We start from the raw sequence: 23,309 nt of genomic DNA on the forward strand, positions 1-23,309 counted from the left end.
TACCCGTAGATATTCGTACCCGCTATACTTTAATTTAAATTAAAAAAATATGATTAAAATATTAATATATTGATTTTGAATGAGTTATTTTTTCTATGAATTAGTTTTAAAAAAATTCATTTATTTATAAACTGTCATTCAACATTATTTAAATGAGTTATTTAAATTTTGTTTAAAATTTATGAATATTATGTATTTAAAATTTATGAGTTATTTTGTAAACTGTCATTCAACATTATTAAATATTTTTTTTATTTTTTTATAAATATTCGCTGGTATCCGTAGATATCTGTGAATATTAAAAAATTATATAATACATAACAGATACCATACGAGCATATATATTTATCTAAACTACTATGATCCTAATTATGTATAACATGGTAAACATGAATCCTGAAATAAATATTTTACAAATGTTAAAGTTTATGGGAAATACTTTTATTTATAAAACTAAAAATATCTTAGTTTTTAGGAAACATAAGTATGTAATATTAGAGATATCGTTAGTATTATTATTTAATTCATGTCAAAATTCAATCTTTATTTTATGGTATAAGCTGATAATGATCATTGAAATAAACTGTTATTTTCATTGAAGATAATATCTACAAGATACTTTATTGTAATTTATTGTGAAAAGAACTTTTAATTTATATATTATGTTTTAAATTTGACACGTCATGCAAACGTTCATCGCTGGCTATGGCTTATTCCAAAACGTGGAACTGTGGTCGGTGTGAATATACCACAATCACTTATTTTCTCCTTCACCCAACTTATATTTTCAGCACTTTCTTTTGATATTTCATAAAAATGGTTTTCTTCCTAATTTTATTGTTTACTAAATCAAATCTTAAATATGATAATTCTTTGAGAACTTAATTTTTGTTATTTATTGAACTAGTTATGTGTCATAATTATTTTATTGAAAGAAAAATGAAATTAATGTGATTTGGTGAGAGATGAATGGTAGAGTGGAAAGTGATGTTGAAGTTCAACGTTCAATAATCCATATTGGATCCAAATACAATCTACAACTAAGTTTGACCAAAAGGTCATATCTTGTGTCATTATAATAATAATAATAATAATAATAATAATAATAATAATAATAATAATAATTGGATTAAATATGTTTTTGTCCCTCAAGTTTCAGTAAATTTTGGAATTAGTCCCTCCTCGAAACTTTATACCAATTTAGTCCTTCATCTTTAGAAATGCATGGATTTAGTCCTTCTTACCAAATTTTGTTAAGTTTATTTGATATTTTAAACGTATTTTATGATAATATTTGAGTTAACATTAAAGTAAAAATGTGTCAAACGGTATAAAAAATTCAAATACTATCATGAAATATGCTTGAAACGTCAGATAAACTTAACAAAATTTGGTTAAAAGAACTATATTCACGTATTTTTGAAGATGAAGGACTAAATTGGTCAAAAATTTTAAAGAGGGACTAATTCTAAAATTTACTGAAACTTGAGAAATAAAAACATATTTAACCCTAATTATTATTATTATATATTTTATTATTTAGATATATGATAAAGATCATGTAAGAATTGAATATGTATCAAAAATTTGTTCATACTTTTGTGTAGAGCCATCATGAATATTTAATTGAAAAAAATAAGATATTTCTTGATATGGTTGTTCTTCCTGAATCTTTGACCAACAATTTTTTTATTTAGTTAAATCATTAATTGCTCCACGAAATAACTATATCAATAATGCTATGAAATGATAGAGAGATAATGAATAAAAGGGAGAGGTCAAAAGAAAGAGAAATATATAGTACAGTGTTAAATATTTTGTTACAAATTTTAGGTGTAAATATGTATTTATCAATATATAATTGCTTTACAACCCATTTGACTGAAATGAAATGAGAATGGGAAGCTCATTTGTAGTAAAATAATGTAGCATTTGGTGTAATATATTAGACTCACTATATACTAAATTTCATTGGGTTGTATATGGTCTAATAAAGTAAATTTAAAAGTTTAATTTAGTTTAATTATATATTCGATTTACAATTACTTGCATGAAATACTGACTAAGAAGAATTTATCTCTTATGAATCTAATCTTAACACATTTAAGAAATTTTGTAGATTTATCTAATACAACCAAGAAAAATATTATTTCATGATGCCTTTTGAGGTGTATACATTCTTTGAATAGAGAGATGTGAAGGGATGAGAAATGTGAGAAATGCAATAGAGATTTAAAGAAAAACACAAGATAAATTAAGAAATGAATAGATCTAAGAGACATGAGAATATTGAAAATATATAATTATTTAAAAAAATATGAGCAATATTAGTTTTATTATGAGTATGGGAGACAACATATTTGGTGATGTTCTAACTTTCTTGTGCAGCTTTGGAGGTGATGAATGGCTGCCAATACCAGAAAGATTAGATTGCTGGGGAAAATTTGAATTTTTCTTCTTACTCCAAGTCATTTTTTCTTTGGTTTATGTACTAATTTCAAGGAACATGCAACATGTGGTTAGGACTTTCTCTATTGTGAATTTCTTTCTCTAATAATTGAAAGTTGTTGCAAGTTATACTTATTTTTATTTTTTTGGTAAAGCATACAATGAAAAATTAACATTATTTATTTTTAGGTTGTTCCTCTGTTCCAACAACCACCTCACAGTGAAATTACATTGCTCAAAAGGAAAAAAAAAATATAAAAATGATTACATTGTATATATGTTCATTTGTTTCCAGATTTACAGTATACACATGGTGTGTAAAAGGCAACATAAGATATGTTCACCTAACATAGAATCTGATACTAAATATATGGAGAACTTATTCCTGCCAAATATCTACAATTCATGTAAGGTTGGATACACTTTTCCATAAAACCTTATATAAGCAAAAATAAGTAAAAAAATTGAAATAAACTTTTTCAAACCAAATTAATTTATGCATGAGTTTAAAATCTGATTTTGAGAACATCCTTATAAACTGACTTCTGCATAAATTAATTATGGTTTTTTTGAAAAGATTTATTTCATTTTTACTTTTTATCTTTCTGATAAGTGTTTAAGGAAAAAATTATACAACCAAACACTCTTACTATAAATTGTAATGTATTATTGAAGTTCAGATTCATCACGAAAAGCATCTGGTTCAAATAATCTTGCAGAATCATCATTGTAAACTCCAGGTACAACTCGAACTCTAGGTTCTTTTGATGTCAGATTTTGGTTCCCATCAATGTTGATGAGGATAATAGCACATACAAGTAAAGAAGTTGCCAAACTTACAAGAGTAATTTTCAATCTGCTCAGCACAGGCTTCACCTTAAACAAAAAAAAGTTCTTGGTTAAGTTAATTCATTAGGAAGATTACTTGAGTTTCAATCAAAGTTAAATGTTATCATTTGCAGAAGGCATAAAAGTTCTTCCTATTTTCTAAAGTGATTTATACAAAGGAACAGCATAAGTGTAGCAACAATTGTAGTAGGTCCAAAAGAAGAGCAATAATGTACATAATATTATGACTCTAGCAACAACACTGAAGTTATGTGTAAAAGTGACAATGGTTTAATAGAATGCTTACAGAAAATGATCCCAGGAGTCTATCACGGGCCAAAACTTCAGCAGTCTTCACCCATATCTGTTGAGAAACATGAAGAAGCCTTCTTAAGTGGTAGAATACAATATTTGTTCATACCACCCAAAACAAAAACAAAGGAAATCCTTGCATGAGACATTGCACCCATCATCAAGAACGAGTATGGCCTTGCAGTAAGTGCAGTTTTAGAATAAAGTTTAAAGGAAACTGAAGCAAGGATAGGGAGACAAAGAAAGACAAGTGTAGATATAGTAAGTGAAAATATGTGACAAAGAGATATATAGAAAGAAAAAAATAAAGATTATCAAATAGATGTGTATATATTGTGCAGGTGACCACGTATACTTGGGTCCAAGTTTTGAATTTATGATCTACAAAAAATGTTAAACAGGTCCACTCAAAGTAGCTCAACAAATTTGTAAGGATTTCAGAAGGAGCTCAACAAAGAACACCCTAAAAGATCTATTGATCATACTCTTAGTATTTAGCGTGGATAACTTACTGGACCAAATGAATAGGCACAAATCAGAGGCAAAAACTTTTTCAACCATGTATTTTTCACGCAAACATCATTTGCTTCATGTCACTGCTATATGTTAGTTTCCTTTGTAGTAGCGGTGGGTAGCACCAATACACACAGTAGTGTACTCTACATAATTGTTTGGAGAAATAATACATTTTATTGTTGGAGTTCTTCACTGGGGAGAGAAACAAACCACCAAAGAAAAAGCCATTCAGGACCCAAATAACAAAGACCAACAAAGTCGACACATTAAAACATTCAAACTAGCCATGATAATTCGTGGAATAGGCAAATACAACAAATTATACTGCACCAAGATTTTGCATGAATGAAGCTAAAACATTCAGAGAAAAAAGAGGGGAAGAACCGAAAAGAACATACCTGACCATCATACCACCCTGTTTCCTCATCTGTAATATTAGGAGAAAAATACGATTATGCATCCATTCGCAAAGTTTTCAACACTAATTGTTGAATCTTAAATTTAAAGGAAATTTCCTAATTTTATGAAATTCAATTTTCTTGTAATTTTTATACTCCACTTTATTTATTTTTAAATATTGAATCCTTGAAAAGTATGCGTAATGTGAAGTAATTAAAATAAAATAAAAAATTCACATAATTTCATGTGTTCCAATACATTTCAGTAAGAAAATGAGTTAATATCGTTACTACACAGATGTTGTAGGATGAATTAAGTCTTGTGAGTGTAAAATTCAGTAATTATAAACATTTTTATATTATTAACTAATAAATAACTATTATAAAATTTAATTAATTTATTATAAGTAACTGCGTGATTAGGTTACCATATAATAATTTCGTATTGTTATGATGTTTTAATTAAATTTAATAATACACACAGTTTAACTTTTTTGGAATATCAGTGTAAAACTTATTATCCAGACCAGAAGAAACCATAGTATGTATTATAAAAAAACAATGAACTTATTGTGTATGAAGATTTGTGGGAACACAATCATTTTAAAAATTATATTTATAACAACTTTTTATTGGTTGTAATGTAAAGTTTGTTCCATTAAAAATATTTACATTGTAAAGTATATTTTTTATTTTAAATTTGTAAGAAAAAAAAACAAATCACCAACACACTAAAGTTGTTATATTGAATGTTTGACTTAAGCTGCATAAATTTTGTGATGTATTTTCATTGGTATAAAACCTTTAAACAATGCTGCTTATTTAAACAAGCAACTCCCTTAGGCAGTATACTTCAAAGTATATGCTTTAATGATAAAAACTTGTTAAACAACATTAGATAATTTATGTCAGTAAGAATATTACATATCATATGCTTCAACACTTAATTAGAGAAAACAAATGCTAGGAGTATAAATTATCTAAAAAAATATTTTCTTTATAAAACATTTTAAATTCTCTTGATATTGAAACTTATTTGGTTACACTAACATATAATAATCAAAGTCTGTGAGGACAAAATTATGTCATAAATTACCAGAGAAGAGAACTACTAATTCTTTTATAAGATAAAATCAACTTATATTTGATGTTAGAAAAATTAATATAAAACAACTTCTACGAGAATAAACGAATTTTAGTGGATTAAAAAAATGTATTCTGTTCTCTTCTTTTTTTTTCTTAAATAAGACCCAACATTGAGAGTGTTTGTATTACAGTTTTGTTACAGCAATGGCAAACTTAAAACTTAAAATCAATGTTGTGATGGTTTGGGATGGGATCACAGAGTTGCACACCATGCAAAGAGACTAAAAATATGTTTCCTAAATGAATTATGTCTCTTAATTTTGGTTTGTTTGTTTTGAAGTTTGAACAAAACATGAGCTAAAAAAATTTCAAAGGTATGACAGTAGAGTGAGGGAGGATACATACATTCAACGGTGGCGCTGAGCAATCTATTGCCAACGTAAGCCCAGCCTAAATACATCCTAACGACGGCGAGCGTGACCGCGAAGAGGCCACTGGAGGCGGCGCAGAGGAGGCGCTTGAGGGGCTCGGCCTGGGCGCCGGCGGAGCCGAACCAGGCGACGGGGAGGCCGACGAGGAGAGCGAAGGAGGTCCCCGTGACGAAGAGGCGGGAGGCGTACTCGACGGCGTCGAGGGCGGCCCAGGAAAAGGGGAAGGAGGTGGAGAGAGAGTGGTACTCGTTGATGGGTTGCTGCTCCATAGGAACGGGGCAATCTGTTTGAGGAGCGTTGTTGTTGCTGTTGCTGGTGGTGGTGGAAGAGAAGGATATGAGGGAAGTGGTTAGGGTTGTGGTGTGAATACCAAACAGTGGGATTGGGGAAATTGTGAGTCTGTTTCTTCTTGATGGTAATGGTGATATGCTCCATGCTGTTGCTGCCATTGCCATTGCCCTTTCCTCTGCTTCACTCCTTCTTTTTCTTTGCTTCTTCTATCCATTATCCATTCAAATTACTTATTTTAATTTTAAATGCCTAAATCTAAAATTTAATCATTTTTTATCGTTATAAAATTAAGAATATAATAATATTAGTCATTCTTTATATCTGTATTTAATATTTTTTATCCTTACATATATATTTAACGTTTGAGTACTAATTAATTAATTTTTAAATTTAAAGGAAAGGTACGGAAATGAAAAAAATGTATATAACTCGTGTTTCCAAATTTGGTCTTGTTTCTAAATATTTACTATGTTTTTGTTTTTCATTTTTTAATCTCCTATTCACAAACAGTATACATGTATTACTGTTGTAAATGTTTTATTTAAAAAAAAAAATCCTCCAAGAACGAATCTTTTAAGAAAAGTTTTAAAAGAGAGTATTTAAAAAATACACCATATTCAATGAATACAAAATTCTGCATAACAAATACTACTAAAAGTAATAGTGCTTTAAAAATGATCACGACGTGGCACCACTTAAGTAGTTACAAAATATATAAAGCTCTCAATATATTGAAAGTTATGCTTTCATAGGTTCACACTTTTTCTTGTATGATAATTTTTTAAAAATGAGTCAAGTTAGATCATCAATTAACCTCATAATATTTGTTTTCTTTTATCGAATTGTATGGTTTGAAACGCTCGCCATTCGATCGTAACTAATGTTGTACCAAATCATAGATGACATAAAAATTTGACTAATTATCTCTCTCTTAGTGAAGCAAAAAGTAGAAACTTGAAGTCGTTTTAATCTTTCCTTAAGGAATACCATCTTCAAGGAAGCTCTCAATTCTTAAGAAGTATTTTCCTAACATGGAATTGGAATAGGAAATCCCCGTTTGAACTATATATGTTAACATCACAGGAACACCATTTTGAAAACGAAAATGTGAAAACATTACTGAAGATTCCCATAGAAAAGTTTAGCAATTTGGATGTTGTAGTCCGTGGCAAATATCAAACTAAGAGATAATGATCATAACAGAGGTATACTTGCTGAAGACAAACTCAAACTGAGTAATGTTTTTTTTTTTTTCTTTTTCTGTTCTTTTTCTTCTGTTTACATTTGCATGAGTACCTGAGAGATCGCATGTTTACAATTCCAAATAAGACCTCTACAGACAAAGAATAATTTTGTACTTTTTTTTTTTCATTTCAGTTTCTTGTTTTTCTTCCCTCTCGGGATTCTTCATTTGTACCTACTCCAACTAAACCTCCACTGCACTTATGCAGATATTGGGGAGGACCCTGCTCTTTTTCTGAAGGGGTTGTGTCCAGTGACAACTTTCAATGTACCTGACATTTCTCAGGAAATCTTTTGATGTCAAGATGGACGAAAAGAAAAAAACTAGCTGTTCTGGTTCTTTGAACCAACGAACAACTTTAGGTATTATTACAGTACCTATGTTATAGACAACTTCGTTTAATGTGTTGAACCCGTTTTTGGGGCAACCATATGTTGAAGACGGTAAAGACGAGACATCAGCTGTGAGAAAGATGGCCGCAAGTGTGGCTCCCTGCATCAAAACCAACCCAAATAAAATCAAACAGATAGAACAAACCAGTAGACTCAGTGTAACTTGAAATCAATTTTTTTTTTACTTTTGTTTTTCTATGGTGAGGGAGGGGATGATCCTTGTTCTTATATTTTTCTAATTTTAAGAGCATCAATACTTAGGTTTTCTCGTTCAGGTTTTCTTTGTACATTATTATTTTCTACTTATTTGGGTTTTGATGAATAATGATTGTTTTTCAATGAAGAGATGTGGTCCATCTTAGTACAAATCAACTTATTCTCGTTTTTGTTCTCCCGAGCATCAATATAAGACGAAAATAGGGGAACCCAAGTTTTATTTAGACCATTAACATATAACTAAAATCTAAAGTTTACCTAAGCATATTAACATATCATTATATTATAGTAAAAATCATAATTGTAAAAGAACATGAACTTGGCAAAACTTTGACAATAACAACACTGGCAATAAGCCCACAAATACACAGCTTTCCGAGAACAGAGACTCTCATAATCCACATCGTAACAATCACAAAAGGTAAGTAGAGAAATGGAACTTACGTTTGCCAGCAATCACGTATAATCTGTGCTACTACCGGATTGACATCTTCTGGAATTTCAAGCCGTTTGTTTTGGAATCCAACAGCTCCAACAACCTGCATTGGGTTCAAACCTTTCCAGGGAATTCTTGTAGTAATCAACTCCCACAAGATCACGCCAAAACTATACACATCACACCTGCATGCAAACTTTAACTATCACATTGGGAACTTAGACATCATATTTGAGTGGAGCATACAGAAATGTGGATTAAACTGACTTCTCATTGGCTGGCTCATTTCTCAAGACTTCTGGTGCCATCCACTCAGGCTGCAGGTAAAAGATATATTTAGTTTTTTTGATAAATATTATATATCCCATAATGAAACCAACTACGGTGATAAACTGATAATTTATATCAATTACGAATAGCGAGAAATAACAAATTACCGTTCCAGCACAAGACTTTGATGACAAAAATGTATGGTGCTTCATTCTTGACAGACCAAAATCACAAACCTGAGAAAAGACAAAGAAACAAAATAATAATATATAATTTTAATAGATGTTAAAAAAAGGTCAGGAAAAAGGGTTTAAATTGTCACAAATGTGAAAGCATGACAATTCAAAGACGAGAAAATATTGTCTTTCATCAAGCTTTAATTAGAATTAGTATGAGCGTAGTTAATTTTCGTACAACAGTTCTATGTCTATCCACTTCTGGAGTTAAAAAGTGAAAATAAATTATTTACTTAATGTTCTTTAACGACTTTTATACACCAAGCCCAAGAATAGTTTAGTATCAAATCTAGTGAGATACTTTCTGTCAGACACAATGTTGGATGCCGGTCTAAAGCCATATCAATTAAGCACATTTTGAAAACGTTTTAAAATATGCCAGACATAGCTCAGAAAATTGTCTCATGATCACATACCCATAATTCCCTGGATAATAGTTAATTCAAAGTGCATAAAGATTAGTTAGTACTTATATATGCTTATATCGAATGCAAATACTGTGAGTGCGGGGGCAGCAATTGGCAGCAACAAGGTTTGGATATTGCTTCACTTTGGAATAGTAGCTGCAATGGCTTCAATCGCAGCCCAAACAGCAGTGCCCTAGAGGACATTTTTTTAAAATCCACTCTTTCCCTGAAAAGAGGGCTGAGGTGGGGAGTTGAGATTTTCATAGTGTAGTGTTAGAATTATTACCTATTGTATCATTAACCCTATGTATAGGGTATTCAGTGTGGGAAACTATCTACTGTATCTACTGATGCATCTAATCATGCCTAGTATCTTAGAGCAGTCTTTTCATATGTACTTGCTTCATTATAAATAGAAGAGAAGGAGAGTGGTATTGTTGTCCAATACTTATATATTTTAAAGTCTCAGTCTCAAGTTGGTATCAGAGCGGGTCGATCCCGCTCTGGTTTCTGTCTCATCAAGTCCATCACCGTTGTCCGCAGTTTATCGCCGTTAGTCACCGCGGCTGTCCAAGTTCGTTTAACCTCGTTTCTGAACTACCCAACACTGTCAAACAACATTTCAACACTGTTCGCCACTGTCTGCAGTCCTTCGTCGCCGTCCACCGACGCAGTTCCGTCCGGAAACCACTGGATCTGGACCGCCTCTCCGCGCGACAGCCAACCCCACCGGTGTCGCAGGCAGCGCCGTCGCCACGCGCCTCCACGCGCGTCATCTCTGTTCGCTGCAGTCAGGCGCGTGCCGCCCACACGCCGCCGTCTAGTCGCCGGTTCGTCGTCGCGCCACCTCCGTCGCCAAAGCCTCCTCTACCCGTTTTGACCCTCAAACCTCTGTTCTGGTGAAGTCCAGTAGCACCCCTTGTGGAAATCGTCACTTTCGAATTCGAGAATCGTCACTGTTTCACTGTTTTCCGAGATCCTCTCTGTTTTTGTTTATTCTCTTGATCATATCATGGCCACTGGAGGTACTGGGAGTGCTATTTCATTCTCCGGAAGCCCTTGCATTACTTCCGAGAAACTAAATGGCCAAAATTACTTATCTTGGTCCGCTGCCGTCGAGATGTGGTTTCTCGGTCAAGGACATCACGACCACCTTGAGAAAGATGGCAGCCACGTACCTTCTGAAAAAGCTAAACAGTGGAAACAAGCAGATTTCCAACTATGTGCTCTACTGTGGCAGTCGGTGGAACCACGACTTTTGATGTCCCTACGGGCCTTCAAAACTTGCCACTCGTTTTGGAAGTGAACTTAGAATATCTATGCAAATGATATTCAGCGCCTCTATGATTCGGCGAACAAGTTGGCATCTATGAAAATGACTAACCATGATATGATTTCATTCATGAATGACGCTCAAGCTGCTGTGGAAGAACTTCGAATGTTCTTGGAAGTCGACTCTCTAGATGAAATGAAGAAAAAGCTTGACAAGTACTATATGGTAATGATCCTCCGCGCTATACACCTAGACTTTAATCATATCCGAGATCAGCTTTTGACCTCTCATGAGGTTCCTTCCATGGAAACTTTGATCTCCCGCATGATACGTGTTCCAACTCTTCAAACTCCAAAAACTCTTGCTGTAATGGAACCATCTGTCATGGTCGCCACCCGAGGAAGAGGAGGTCGTGGAACTAGAGGAGGTGGACGTGGAGGTCGTGGGCGTCCTCAGTGTACATATTGTAAAAGGATGGGTCATACCCAAGAAAACTGCTACACTTTACATGGATTTCCTGCCAAAACAGCCAATGTCTCCCAGGCAAAGACTACTGACTCCAAGTTCACTGAGGACGAGTATCAAGAGTAACTACGCCTCAAATCCAACAGTTTGGCACAGTCATCTCAAGCTCCAAGTACATCAACTGTTTGCATCTCTCAATCCATGGAAGGTCACAATTCATGGGTAATTGACTCTGGTGCTTCTGATCACATTTCTGGTAATACCTCCTTGTTCTCAACCATTTCATTCCAAGAAAAATCTCATTTTATAACCCTTGCGAATGGTTCTAAAACATCCTCAAAGGGAGTCGGTCAAGCAATCTTATCTCCGTCCTTAAATCTAAAATTTGTCCTTTTTGTTCCTAATTCTCCTTTCAATTCAATTTCCTTAACTCAATTAACCAAAACATTGAATTGCTCTGTAACCTTCGATAACAAATCTTTTGTTATACAGGAGTGTGGCTCAGGGAGACAGATTGGAGAAGGATATGAAGCGGGCGGATTATACCATTTTGGATCTCGTCCACGGGTGTCATGTGTTGCAGCTCCCAATCCTAAAATGTTACATGATCAGCTTGGTCACCCTCACCTGTCCAAGTTAAAGAAAATGTTTCCTGAACTTAGTAGTCTCCAGACTTTAGAATGTGAGTCATGTCAACTAGGAAAACATGTTAGATCTACCTTTCCTAAAAGGTCTCAATCAAAGTGTACTTCTAGTTTTTCTGTCATCCATTCCGATATCTGGGGACCTAGTCGTGTCTCATCTTTTGGCTTTAGGTATTTTGTTACTTTCATTGATGAATATTCGAGATGTACTTGGGTTTATCTTATGAAAGATCGTTCTGAATTATTATCCCTCTTCACATCCTTTTTGAATAAAATCAAGAATCAATTTGGTCAAGTAATTAAAATCTTAAGAAGTGACAATGCCAAAGAGTACTTTTCGTCTGCTCTTTCTAATGTTTTGAGTTCCCATGGTATCCTGCACCAGTCTACTTATCCTCATACGCCACAACAAAATGGTATAGCAGAAAGAAAAAATAGACATTTAGTTGAAACTGCTCGTACCCTTTTGCTTAGTGTCAACGTTCCTGTCCATCACTGGGGAGATGCCATCTTAACTGCAGGTTTTCTTATTAATCAGATGCCATCTTCCTCTCTCAATCATAAGGTCCCTTTCTCCATTCTGTTTCCAGAAAATCCTCTCTTTCACACTTCTCCTAGAGTTTTTGGTTGTGTATGTTTTGTTCATGACATGTCTCCCGGGTTAGACAAGCTTTCTGCTCGCTCTCTCAAATGTGTTTTCTTGGGCTATTCACGACTTCAAAAAGGGTATCGATGTTACTCTCCTGAAACCAAGAAATATTACATGTCTGCCAATGTTACATTTTTTGAACAGACCCCTTACTTCTCTCCATCTATTCAAGATGTCCATGTCATACAGCAAGTCCTTCCTATTCCCGTGGTTGAGTACAATATTTCCAATGTCCCTGTCACTCCAAGTCTCGACCAAAATCCTCTTGAGCCATCATCTCCACCTATTGATTCTCTCCAACACAGGACGCCAACAAATAGTCCAGTTGTTCAAGAACATGATGAATCCCCTACTTCAGATTCTTCTCCCTCGTCTCTTGATCCCACGACTCCTGGTGAAGGTGATTCAGGTTGGCCCATTGCTCTCAGAAAAGGTACTCGTTCCTCTCGAAATCCACATCCCATTTATAATTTTCTTAGCTATCACCGATTATCGTCTTCCTATTGTTCACTTTTATCCTCAGTGTCTTCTGTTGTTATTCCCAAAAATATGAATGAAGCACTTGATCATCCTGGATGGCGACAAGCCATGATTGCAGAGATGCAGGCTCTTGAAAGCAATCATACTTGGGAGCTCGTGCCCCTCCCTTCGGGCAAGAAGGTTGTTGGTTGTCGATGGGTGTATGCAATTAAAGTTGGCCCTGATGGTCAGGTTGGTCGACTCAAAGCCCGATTGGTTGCAAAAGGGTACACTCAAGTTTATGGCCTTGACTATTGTGACACCTTCTCTCCTGTGGCCAAGATGACTATTATTCGCCTCTCCTTTGCAATGGCAACAATTCGTCATTGGCCGCTTCATCAATTGGATATCAAAAATGCCTTCCTTCATGGTGATCTTGAGGAGGAAGTTTACATGGAGCAACCTCCTGGGTTTGTTGCTCAGGGGGAGTCTAGTATGGTATGCAAATTGCATCGATCTTTATATGGCCTCAAACAATCACCACGAGCTTGGTTTGGAAAATTCAGCTCCATTGTTCAGAAATTTGGGTTAAGACACAGTGAGGCAGATCACTCAGTCTTTTACAAACATACCTCTCCTGGGAAATGTGCCTACCTAATAGTATATGTTGATGATATTGTTATTACAGGAAATGATACTACTGGAATATCTCAACTGAAGGAGCACTTGTGTAAACATTTTCAAACCAAGGATCTCGGAAGCCTCAAATACTTCTTGGGCATTTAAGTAGCTCAGTCAAAAGATGGAGTTGTAATCTCTCAAAGGAAATATGCTCTTGATATATTACAAGAAACAGGTATGATTGACTGCAGACCAGTAGAGAGTCCTATGGACCCAAATCAGAAGTTAACAACAGAAGAAGGCGAATTATTCTCCGATCCAGAGAGATATAGGAGGCTCGTTGGAAAGTTAATTTATCTCACTATTACGAGGCCTGATCTATCTTTCGCAGTTGGAATTGTTAGCCAGTTTATGCAGACTCCATGTCTTGGACATTGGAATGCCATCATCCGTATTTTAAGATACCTCAAGAAGGCTCCAGGACAAGGTTTGCTATACGAAGATAAAGGAAATGTTCAAATCTCTGGGTACTGTGATGCTGATTGGGCAGACTCTCCTATTGACAGACGCTCTACTACGGGATATTGTGTCCTCCTTGGAAGAAATGTTATCTCTCGGAAAAGTAAGAAGCAAAATGTAGTGGCTCGATCCACCGCTGAAGCTAAATATCGGGCAATGGCGTCTCTCACGTGTGAACTCGTATGGGTAAAGCAATTTCTTCAAGAGCTTAACTTCTGTGAAATTCAGACCATGAAGATGTACTGTGACAACCAGGCTGCTCTCCACATTGCATCGAATCCAGTGTTTCATGAGAGAACTAAACACATAGAAAATGACTGCCACTTTGTTCGAGAAAAATTGATGACCAAGGAAATTTGTACTGAGTTCGTTGGATCAAATGACCAACTTGCAGATGTGTTGACCAAGTCATTAAGGGGACCTCGGATTGAGTTCATTTGTTCCAAGCTTGGTTCATACAATTTGTATGCTCCAGCTTGAGGGGGAGTGTTAGAATTATTACCTATTGTATCATTAACCCTATGTATAGGGTGTTTAGTGTGGGAAACTATCTACTGTCGTATCTACTGCTGCATCTAATCATGCCTAGTATCTTAGAGCAGTCTTTTCATATGTACTTGCTTCATTATAAATAGAAGAGAAGGAGAGTGGTACTGTTGTCCACTACTCATATATTTTAAAGTCTCAGTCTCAAGTAGTAGAATTTAAAAATTCGCTAATTGGTTGTTGCTTGCCACTCCTACGTAACATCAAGATTGACTAACCTAACACCCAGTCACCTTCCTTTCAATTTTTTTACAACCAACACCAACTCATCTCCGGTGACACCATCCCTTCACTCTTCTCTGTTCTAAACTCTAAACCTTCAATTTCCAGTGATACAATTATGTCTTTTGTATTTTGTTTGATTCCTTGACTTTTATTCTTATATGCTGGCATATTTTGCTTAAACCAACGAGCTTTATTGTTAATTATAGATGTCATGGAATGGGCCATTATTTAGCATTTACAAGTATAAATTATTTAATTAGAATACAAAAATTTAGAATAGTGGTCCTCTCACCGTGCACTATTATACAATAGCATTTTTGGGGTTGACTGCTTTGAACTATTATCCAATATTGATAAGTATGATGCATCTTGTTGTGGGAACATATAAAATTTCACTAGGGTCAGCTATATAACTATGATATACATATACATCATGTTATGGGAACATAAATTAAAGAATTTCACAAGATTAACTCAAAAATCATTCTGATTAATTATCAATAACGCAATTATATGTGATGAAATCATTTAACAATTACTAGAACTGTTTAGAATTCTTTAATATACTGTTTTTTCATAGATTAGTTTTGCATGTGGGAGCATTATCCCACTATGTTAGCTCGACCACATTCATCACACAACAGGACTCGACTTTGTCATACAATAAAGACCAAAAGTTCAGAGATTTTTTATTCACCATGAAATCTCTCTTAACAACAACTTCCTCCAATGTCCTTCTTAGACTCCACCTCCCTATTTTCATTGGACTAAAAACAAACAATCTACTCTTCTTATATGCCTCCAGTGGCCTTCTTTGTACAAGTCCAAAACAACTTCAACTATTGTACATCTTTTCCTCTACAGGTGACATGCTAACATCTAGTATAAAAACAATTTTGCATCTTAAAATTCCTTGTGTAACCAGACCTTTATTTTAACATTCTCAATTTTCCCATTCTCGCCTTTTACTCGCATGGCCCTTTCAAAGTCCAGTATTCACTACGATAAAGTATAGTCAGACGTAAGATTAATATGATAGCCTTTGAGTTAGGTAGATACCGTGATTACAAATAACCCCCAATTTTTTTCTGCTTTCTTAGCCATCCTGCTTCTATCTTGCGTATGACACATCCTCATTAATTTTATTCTCATTTGGTAATATTGATCTTACAAATTTAAACTAGAAATGTGTGGCATGTCATCTCCAAAATTTAATTTTTAAGTCATATTCCTCGTCTCTTGCTAAAATAAAAAATAGCAATGCGTATACGCTCTTACTCCTACTTAAGTCAAAACCCTTTTTGTTTACATAATCTATGTCCAAAGCTCAAGTTTAAATGTAGCTATTCTCCTTGGAAAAAGTGAGTCACCCTATATCTTGCACTGTGATCAAACTTTCCCTTCATCCATAATACATGTACTTGATCCAAATATGTGGTTTTCCTTTCTCTACTTTTAGAAAGCTTACATATTTTACGTTCTTTATTCTTTGTCCCGATATCTTTGTAAAATTTTTCAAAAGCTTATGATTGCGCTTTACTCAATGTTTCTTACCCATCTCTAGTGTTTTTATAACTTCATAATATTCATAAAAATAAATATATAAAATTATAGTATATATCTAAGTTTAAGATGCAATGTAAATATAAAGTTAATTAAAAATAATATCAAAATAAATGGTAAAAATAATGACATAATAAATTAATTTGTTTAAAATTAATATAGACATGATAGATTAATGTTAATAATACCAACAAAAACACATGCACTCCACATTTTTGTATGTCGGGATTACTTTTAAGTGGAAAAGTTATGTAGTTACTTTGAGTTCAGAGGTTGTGTAATTAAATATTTTAATAAATACAAAGTTATTTTTATTTGTTAAAAGATAACATTTTCTAATTAAAAAACGACAATAAAAATAGTTAACGAAAGTTGCATATCCTTTATATAATGGTACAAATAATGTAGTAGTAATCTAAAGTATGTATTAAGCATAAAAATAAATCAATAAAATAATACAACTGTATCAATGACATTTTATGACCAATTAATTGGACATAAAATAAATTGATACTTTGATATGTGCCTAATCACTAGGGGAAAGGACCCTTAACAGCTAGTTGTTAGGAGGGGAGGGGGGGTGGAGCACACATGGAAATATTTTATTGAGCAATTATATTATTTGATGCAGGACACAGATACTTATAATACCCAAGGGCCTATCAAATTTCTTCAATTTGCACATTTTAGCAGAATAAACTTGTTAATGACGCAGAACAAAAAACATCCATTACTCTCTACCAAGCAAGCATAAGTGTAACTTTTCACCAAGAATATGAATATAAGTGAAGTAATCTATTGATATTTCTTTTTTTTTTCAGCATTGTGAAGTAAACTCCCAAGACAGAATTCATGTAAAAATACCTTAACAATCCAATGCCGGTCAACAAGAAGATTTGGAGACTTCAAATCTCGGTGTACAATGGGAGGATGGCTCGTGTGCAAGTAATTCATTCCCTTAGCCTGGTAAGTGCACGATAAATTCACATTAAGTAAAGGAAACAGAGAATGAGATGACTGCCGATATTGGAGCACTCCTATGGTTCAATATAAAAGCTTTGACAAGAATAAAGCTAAGATGTGTCAATAAGTACGCTGTTTATACAAATATTGGATACAGAGAGATGCTCAAATTACATTTATAAGAAAATCTCAGAGCCATTACACTTGCTTTGCGATAGAATTATATTCATGGACTCCAGTGTTCAGCCCATGGCCAGTTCATTTTCTATATCTTAGTTGTTTCTAATAAATTCCTTGGCTCTACAACAAAAAAGAAAGGGAAATTATTTTCAACTCTTACCACATCTAGAGCCATGCGCAACCTTTTCTTCTCATCAAGCCGAATATTGGGACGATGCAGTAGCCTATATAAACTGCCTCTGTATACCGAAAGACAAATATACATTAACAAGCAAACAATAATATAGAAAAATAAATTAACTAATTGTTTTTATGGGAGGCAAAGTTGCAAGTTGACTAAATGCCAGAACAAAACATTAATAAATGAAAAAAAATAAATGTACAAAATCAATAAAAGAAAACATTTCATGTAAACATAACCAAAGAGACCATTCAAGAAACTCACAAAATGAAGTCCTATCATTTGCATTCCTGATTCAATAGCCCTACTGATAATATTTAACTTAATGCATAAGACAAAGCTAACCTTGGAAGAAATTCGGTCAAGATAGAGAAATGTGGGGGCCGAGTAATTGCTCCCATGAAGAGCACAACATTAGGATGTCGCAGCCGTAGCATGATCTCAACCTGCAATAAGATATAAAAGGGCATGAATATTATGTGCGTATGACTGCATTATACATATCCATATAGAGGCAATGGCTTACTTCAGATTTGAACTGAGCTAGTGCATCACCAGAGAAATCTTGGTCTAGAAACTTCTTTACGGCAACTTCCTGTCATGCCAACCATTCATGCAAATTACCAAAATCAGTGCACAAAATTACTATCAAGTACTTTCAAGTAGTCAAAGCAACTATGTATAATGAGATCTTCGTCTTTCAATGGATACAAGTAACAAAAGTTTCAAACAAAATCAAGATGACATAAACCAACTGGGAAGTGATATAATGGCCACATATGTCCATTTGCACAAGGAAAAAAAGTGTGCATATTCGTATCCATATTTCATATGCTAATAAAAGCAATTTAGTAAACATCTTGACAACCATGTAGAAACAAACTGAAAGTTCTAAGACCTGCATCAACGTCAACTTATCTAAAGATAAGATTAGTGCTACACCCCATCTCACCCTGATCCCTCTTGGAATCTTAATATTGATAGATATTGATTTCAAAAATAGTTAACAGAAAAGAATTGGTAACTTGGCAGTGCCTGAGACAAGCAATTTGACTTTATAAAATACTATTGCATTTGTATATTTTTTAAATGCTTTTATGAGGATGTAGTAGACCTAGGTCAAGAGCATGGAACACCAAGTGAAAACTTTGCAAGTTAAATTATAACCATAATCCAAATGTGACATGAAACTAGACATGGGCACACAAATATTAATGAGCATTTTAAAAATTAGCACAAACCAGAACAATGAAGCTATCAAGGAGTTAAATGAACATTTTCAGATTATGTAATTTTAAGAACTAATAGAAACAAAAACATTATAAAGAACTCTGTTCATGTACAGAAGGAAACAAAAATGTGAGCTGACTTACAGTGCCATTGCAGTCGGCACGATAAACTTCACCATACGAACCTACAAGGGCATGCGTGAACAAGCTTAGGTACACAAGAATACATCTAAGATGAGCATATTTCCAATCAGCTTGTACTAGGTCTCCATTAATGAAATCTATCATATTAAATAATATATAGCGATATCTAAAATTCCAATTCTGTGTGAATTAACAATTAAGCTATTATAAATTGTCAATTATCTTACTAATGGATCTTTTGTTTAAGCTTAAAAAAAAGTGTTTTACGATGCAATTTGTTTCAGACCTATTTTCCCAAAAATAATAGTTTTAGCAAGTAAAACAACTTTTTAAGAGGCATTATCTTTTTTATGAAAAAAATTTAAATAATTATTATGAGCAGTTAAAAGATAGCACTTTATCAATCAAAACATGCCAAAAGTGATCTTTTATTTCAAAAAAAAAAGGTGAAAAAAGAGCCCATAAAAGATATAATTATACATGTAAACTGTTATGTCTTTAAATAACAATTATATCTAAAATATAACATTTGAAGCAAGGAAATACACTTACCAATACCAATACGCTCACCAATATCAAGATCCTCCCATTGAATTTCCCATTCTGAGCCTTCACCAAGCACCGGGTTAACTTCCTTGTTTCTACCATCATAACATTCTCCATTAACCTCCATCTCATTTCTTTGAACAGCTGAATCTTTGCCCAACCCTCTGTTATTAAAAGAAGCTCCTAAATTCTTTCTATAGCCATTTTCATCATCTTCACAGAAACAGCCAATGCCATTATGCATTTTACAGGAAAGAGCTGCCTTGGGCAAGGAAGATCCAGTACACTTTTCTTTACATATCTTATTACGTGAGTGTATAGAAGCCAAAACAACATTCATTGCGTTAGATTTCTCTACATCAATATTTCTATCAGAAGCATGTAAAAACCCGTTCCTTGTATTATCTCTCTGTGAAGAATTGCAAAATTCAACATCTGTGTGCAATTCTTCTTGTTGTTCAGCTATGCAGTCAGCTGATTGGCATAACCTAGTATCACTGGCTGAGCCCAACCCATCTGAGGGTATGTGAGACTTTTCATACCTTAATAACAAATTATTTGTGTCATCTTGAACAGAATCAACATTTTTTTCATTAACTTTATCTACACCCCTATCTTGGGAATTTATATTTGAAAAAAGATCAGGAGGAGGTAAGGCACCACTCTCTAGTAGAACATTATGTAGTTTTTGGGCAAATTCAGGGTCCTTTGCTGCACTGAGAACATACTTAGAGACATTTTTTACATGCATATTCTCTGCAGGTGATGGTTCTGTATGTGATGAGCATTCATATGCTTCCATATGTTCAAATCTCCTTGTCTCATTAGCTTTAACGTGATTAATTTCATCAGGCTTTGTTTGACTGCCCATAACTAACAATTCTTCTGTCTGGACCCTCCCCACTGTTGAAATTCTACCACAATCAGAAAAGACTCCTGGCACACCAGTTCGACCATCTACTATTGAACCTGTCTTGTCTGGTAGTCCAACAATCTCTGCACAACCCCTAACAGAAAAACTGTTGCTTTCCAGCTGGCTGCTGGGTACCTCGGCAGGAATAAGAGTTCCAGGGGCACCCATCATATCAATGATATATTCACTGCATCAGTACAAAAATTAATAACAGTACTTGAAATTGTTTTGACATAAAGTAAGATCAGTACTGTTTGTGTTGTTAAAAGTTCATTGCCATATATGAGGAGAATAATACTTTGTGGTCCAATTCCTTGAAAAATGTAAATTCAAACACAGTAAGTTGAAGTAACTAAATCACAAAAGTAACAATAAACTGCAGTTACTGTACTTCAATGATCTAGTAGTCTGCAACAAATTAAAAAACCATTTTCTTACAAACTCAAACGCGGTCACTGCAATATTCTATGCTTCAGTTAACAATGTTATATACTAATTAATTACACAGGTGGTGCCGCTTCCTCATTACATAAGGGAGGTAGAGTTTTACAAAGCATCAGAAGTACATAACAGAAAGAGTGAAATAAAATTGCTTTTGGAAACCAGCCTCGTGTCTGGACTGCCCTAAGAAAGTGTAAACATGCAATATAGAGTTTCTAACTCAATAGAACATACAACGGTCATCATTTATATCAGATGAGAGCTAAATGGTCTTGGAATTAAACTACCTTAAAAGCAATATAACAAAAAGGGAAACAACTTTCTACCGTAAGGTAAATACCTTCCATCATCAGCTTTAATCAAATTCACAGCCCCATCATCAGTTCCTGTATAATAGCTCCCTTTTACCAGCATGCAGGGAATGTTAATCCTATCAGCAAGTACCTAACCACCAGCAGTCAAGTTAGCTTTAGTTGAAATCAAATAAATTGATGAGCTTTCCTGACTTTAAAATTGAAAGAAATATACCTAAATATTTCCACTAAAGAGAGTCAAAAGAAACTCGCTTTAATTTTGCAGATATGACTTGTTAAATATATGTAACTTTTCTGTTAAACAGACTATAAAATAAAATAAAGTGAGCATACCATATGCATGATTGATTTTAACGACAACACATTATACATGTCAAACAGAACAAATAACAAGAGCCATATAACTACACAATAGAGAAAAAAAAAAAAAAAAAAAAAAAAAAAAAAAAAAAAAAAAAACCTTTCCGCATACTGTTGGATGATGAATAAAAGTTGCTCGAAAGCATTTAGTTAAATAAAATCTAAATTGTTCAAATTTGAATGTCTCACACAGATCTCTTCAATCAATAAATGGAGAAAATTCTCACCTTAAAAAGTAGGGCTCGGTGACGTGAAAGTCCAACATCAAGACAGCCAAGGGGAAGAACAATGGTTTGCATAGAATCCCGTAATTCACGACTCCTCATAGCCCAACTCTTAGTAAGTTTCTCAGCATTAATAACAGGTCCACCCATTCTATTAACAACAACATCTGCGAGCCTCTGAAGCAAGCCACTCAAAATCAGCCCCAGTTCAGAAACACAACACTCCTCGACCAAACTACACGCCTTCCTCTCAAGCTGATTAAGCTCAAGATCTACCACATGGTTCACCAAAATCACCTCACAATCAACATCTCCCGAGACAGGAGCCGTCTGCAGATCCACCAACAATGGCATCTTACCTCGATCAACCAAATTCGAGGTAACCCCAAACACATCATAAAACCCATCCATCACTTTCTCATCATAACCAATCACATTGTAGTTCTGCCACAGTAACAACACCACAACAAACTCTCAGAAACCACACTTCCAAAACAATTTCATTCAAACAGTTTCATTTTATTTTCCTTTAACACTTATCAATAACTTCAAATGTCTATCTATAAATAGCAACAACAAAACAAACTTACTCCAATTATCCAAAACATATAAATAAACTAATAATTAAAAAATAAAAAACAAACTAACATTTACAGGCACCTAATTGGCTAATTCCAGTTACGAGAAATAGAAAATGAGAAAATGCCTTGAATAGAAGCGTTACTACAATAACTATAATCACCATACCCAATAACGAAGCGATTGGAACTGAACTAGGGCATGAGTGTCAGTGAACGAAGCAGAGTAACCGAGGCTGATCTGTTTTGCGGCGTCGATCTGCGCTGATTCCGCGGTGTCACGGCGATCGGAATCGGAAGCACTGATTGCAAGCGCTAGTTGCATCTGAAACTCCTCCTCCTGCAACAAGTTGAACTCGACAACGTCGTTCTGCGCCTCCACGACTGGGCTCGGAATCGGCGTCGGATCCGAAACTACGGTGGGCGAAGAGAGCGAGGAAGTAGAGGGAGCGTGATGCGCGTGCGAGGACAATGCGTTGTGATTGTGATTGATGGTGGCAGCGCCACCACCGATGTGAAGCTTTCTGAGAAGGTGCTTCATCTTTGGCATGGATCATCGACCGTAACAACAGATAACGACGATGAAGAAAACGATGACGATGCAGATTGAGATTCCTTTAATCGCTTCTATCCACGCTTTCGCGTTTGCGTTTGCGTTTGCGTTTTGCGTTTTACCCTTAAACCGTTCCTTCTTCAGGGTTTCATTCCCTCCACTTTCTCTTTACTTTCTCTTCCTCTTCTCTCTGTTTTATTTTTCTCTCT

General features: G+C 34.5%; 2 protein-coding genes across 3 annotated transcripts; both read right to left on the reverse strand.

The window, feature by feature from the left end:
- Positions 1 to 2,691: 2,691 nt before the first annotated feature.
- Positions 2,692 to 6,531, reverse strand: LOC114193676 (uncharacterized protein ycf36). 2 transcript variants are annotated; one of them, XM_028083563.1, is made up of 4 exons: positions 5,994 to 6,531; positions 4,503 to 4,531; positions 3,584 to 3,640; positions 2,692 to 3,318 (listed from the first exon to the last, which is right to left on the reverse strand). In XM_028083563.1, exons 1-4 carry the CDS (start codon positions 6,472 to 6,474, stop codon positions 3,115 to 3,117), a joined length of 771 nt encoding a protein of 256 aa, XP_027939364.1. In that variant the 5' UTR covers positions 6,475 to 6,531; the 3' UTR covers positions 2,692 to 3,114. The 2 variants fall into 2 exon arrangements, with proteins under 2 accessions (XP_027939364.1, XP_027939363.1); XM_028083562.1 differs by having other exon boundaries at positions 2,692 to 3,324.
- A 990-nt stretch (positions 6,532 to 7,521) lies between these two features.
- Positions 7,522 to 23,287, reverse strand: LOC114192980 (probable serine/threonine-protein kinase SIS8). Its single transcript, XM_028082665.1, has 13 exons — positions 22,717 to 23,287; positions 21,973 to 22,413; positions 21,412 to 21,515; positions 19,724 to 20,817; positions 19,172 to 19,212; positions 18,325 to 18,393; positions 18,144 to 18,244; positions 17,778 to 17,856; positions 17,339 to 17,437; positions 9,035 to 9,103; positions 8,865 to 8,914; positions 8,606 to 8,782; positions 7,522 to 8,045 (listed from the first exon to the last, which is right to left on the reverse strand). The coding sequence occupies exons 1-13, from the start codon at positions 23,095 to 23,097 to the stop codon at positions 7,952 to 7,954; spliced, it is 2,799 nt and encodes a 932-aa protein (XP_027938466.1). The 5' UTR covers positions 23,098 to 23,287; the 3' UTR covers positions 7,522 to 7,951.
- Positions 23,288 to 23,309: the final 22 nt, after the last annotated feature.

The sequence above is a fragment of the Vigna unguiculata genome, chromosome 8 (genome assembly GCF_004118075.2).
Source record: "Vigna unguiculata cultivar IT97K-499-35 chromosome 8, ASM411807v1, whole genome shotgun sequence".
Classification (NCBI taxonomy): domain Eukaryota; kingdom Viridiplantae; phylum Streptophyta; class Magnoliopsida; order Fabales; family Fabaceae; genus Vigna; species Vigna unguiculata.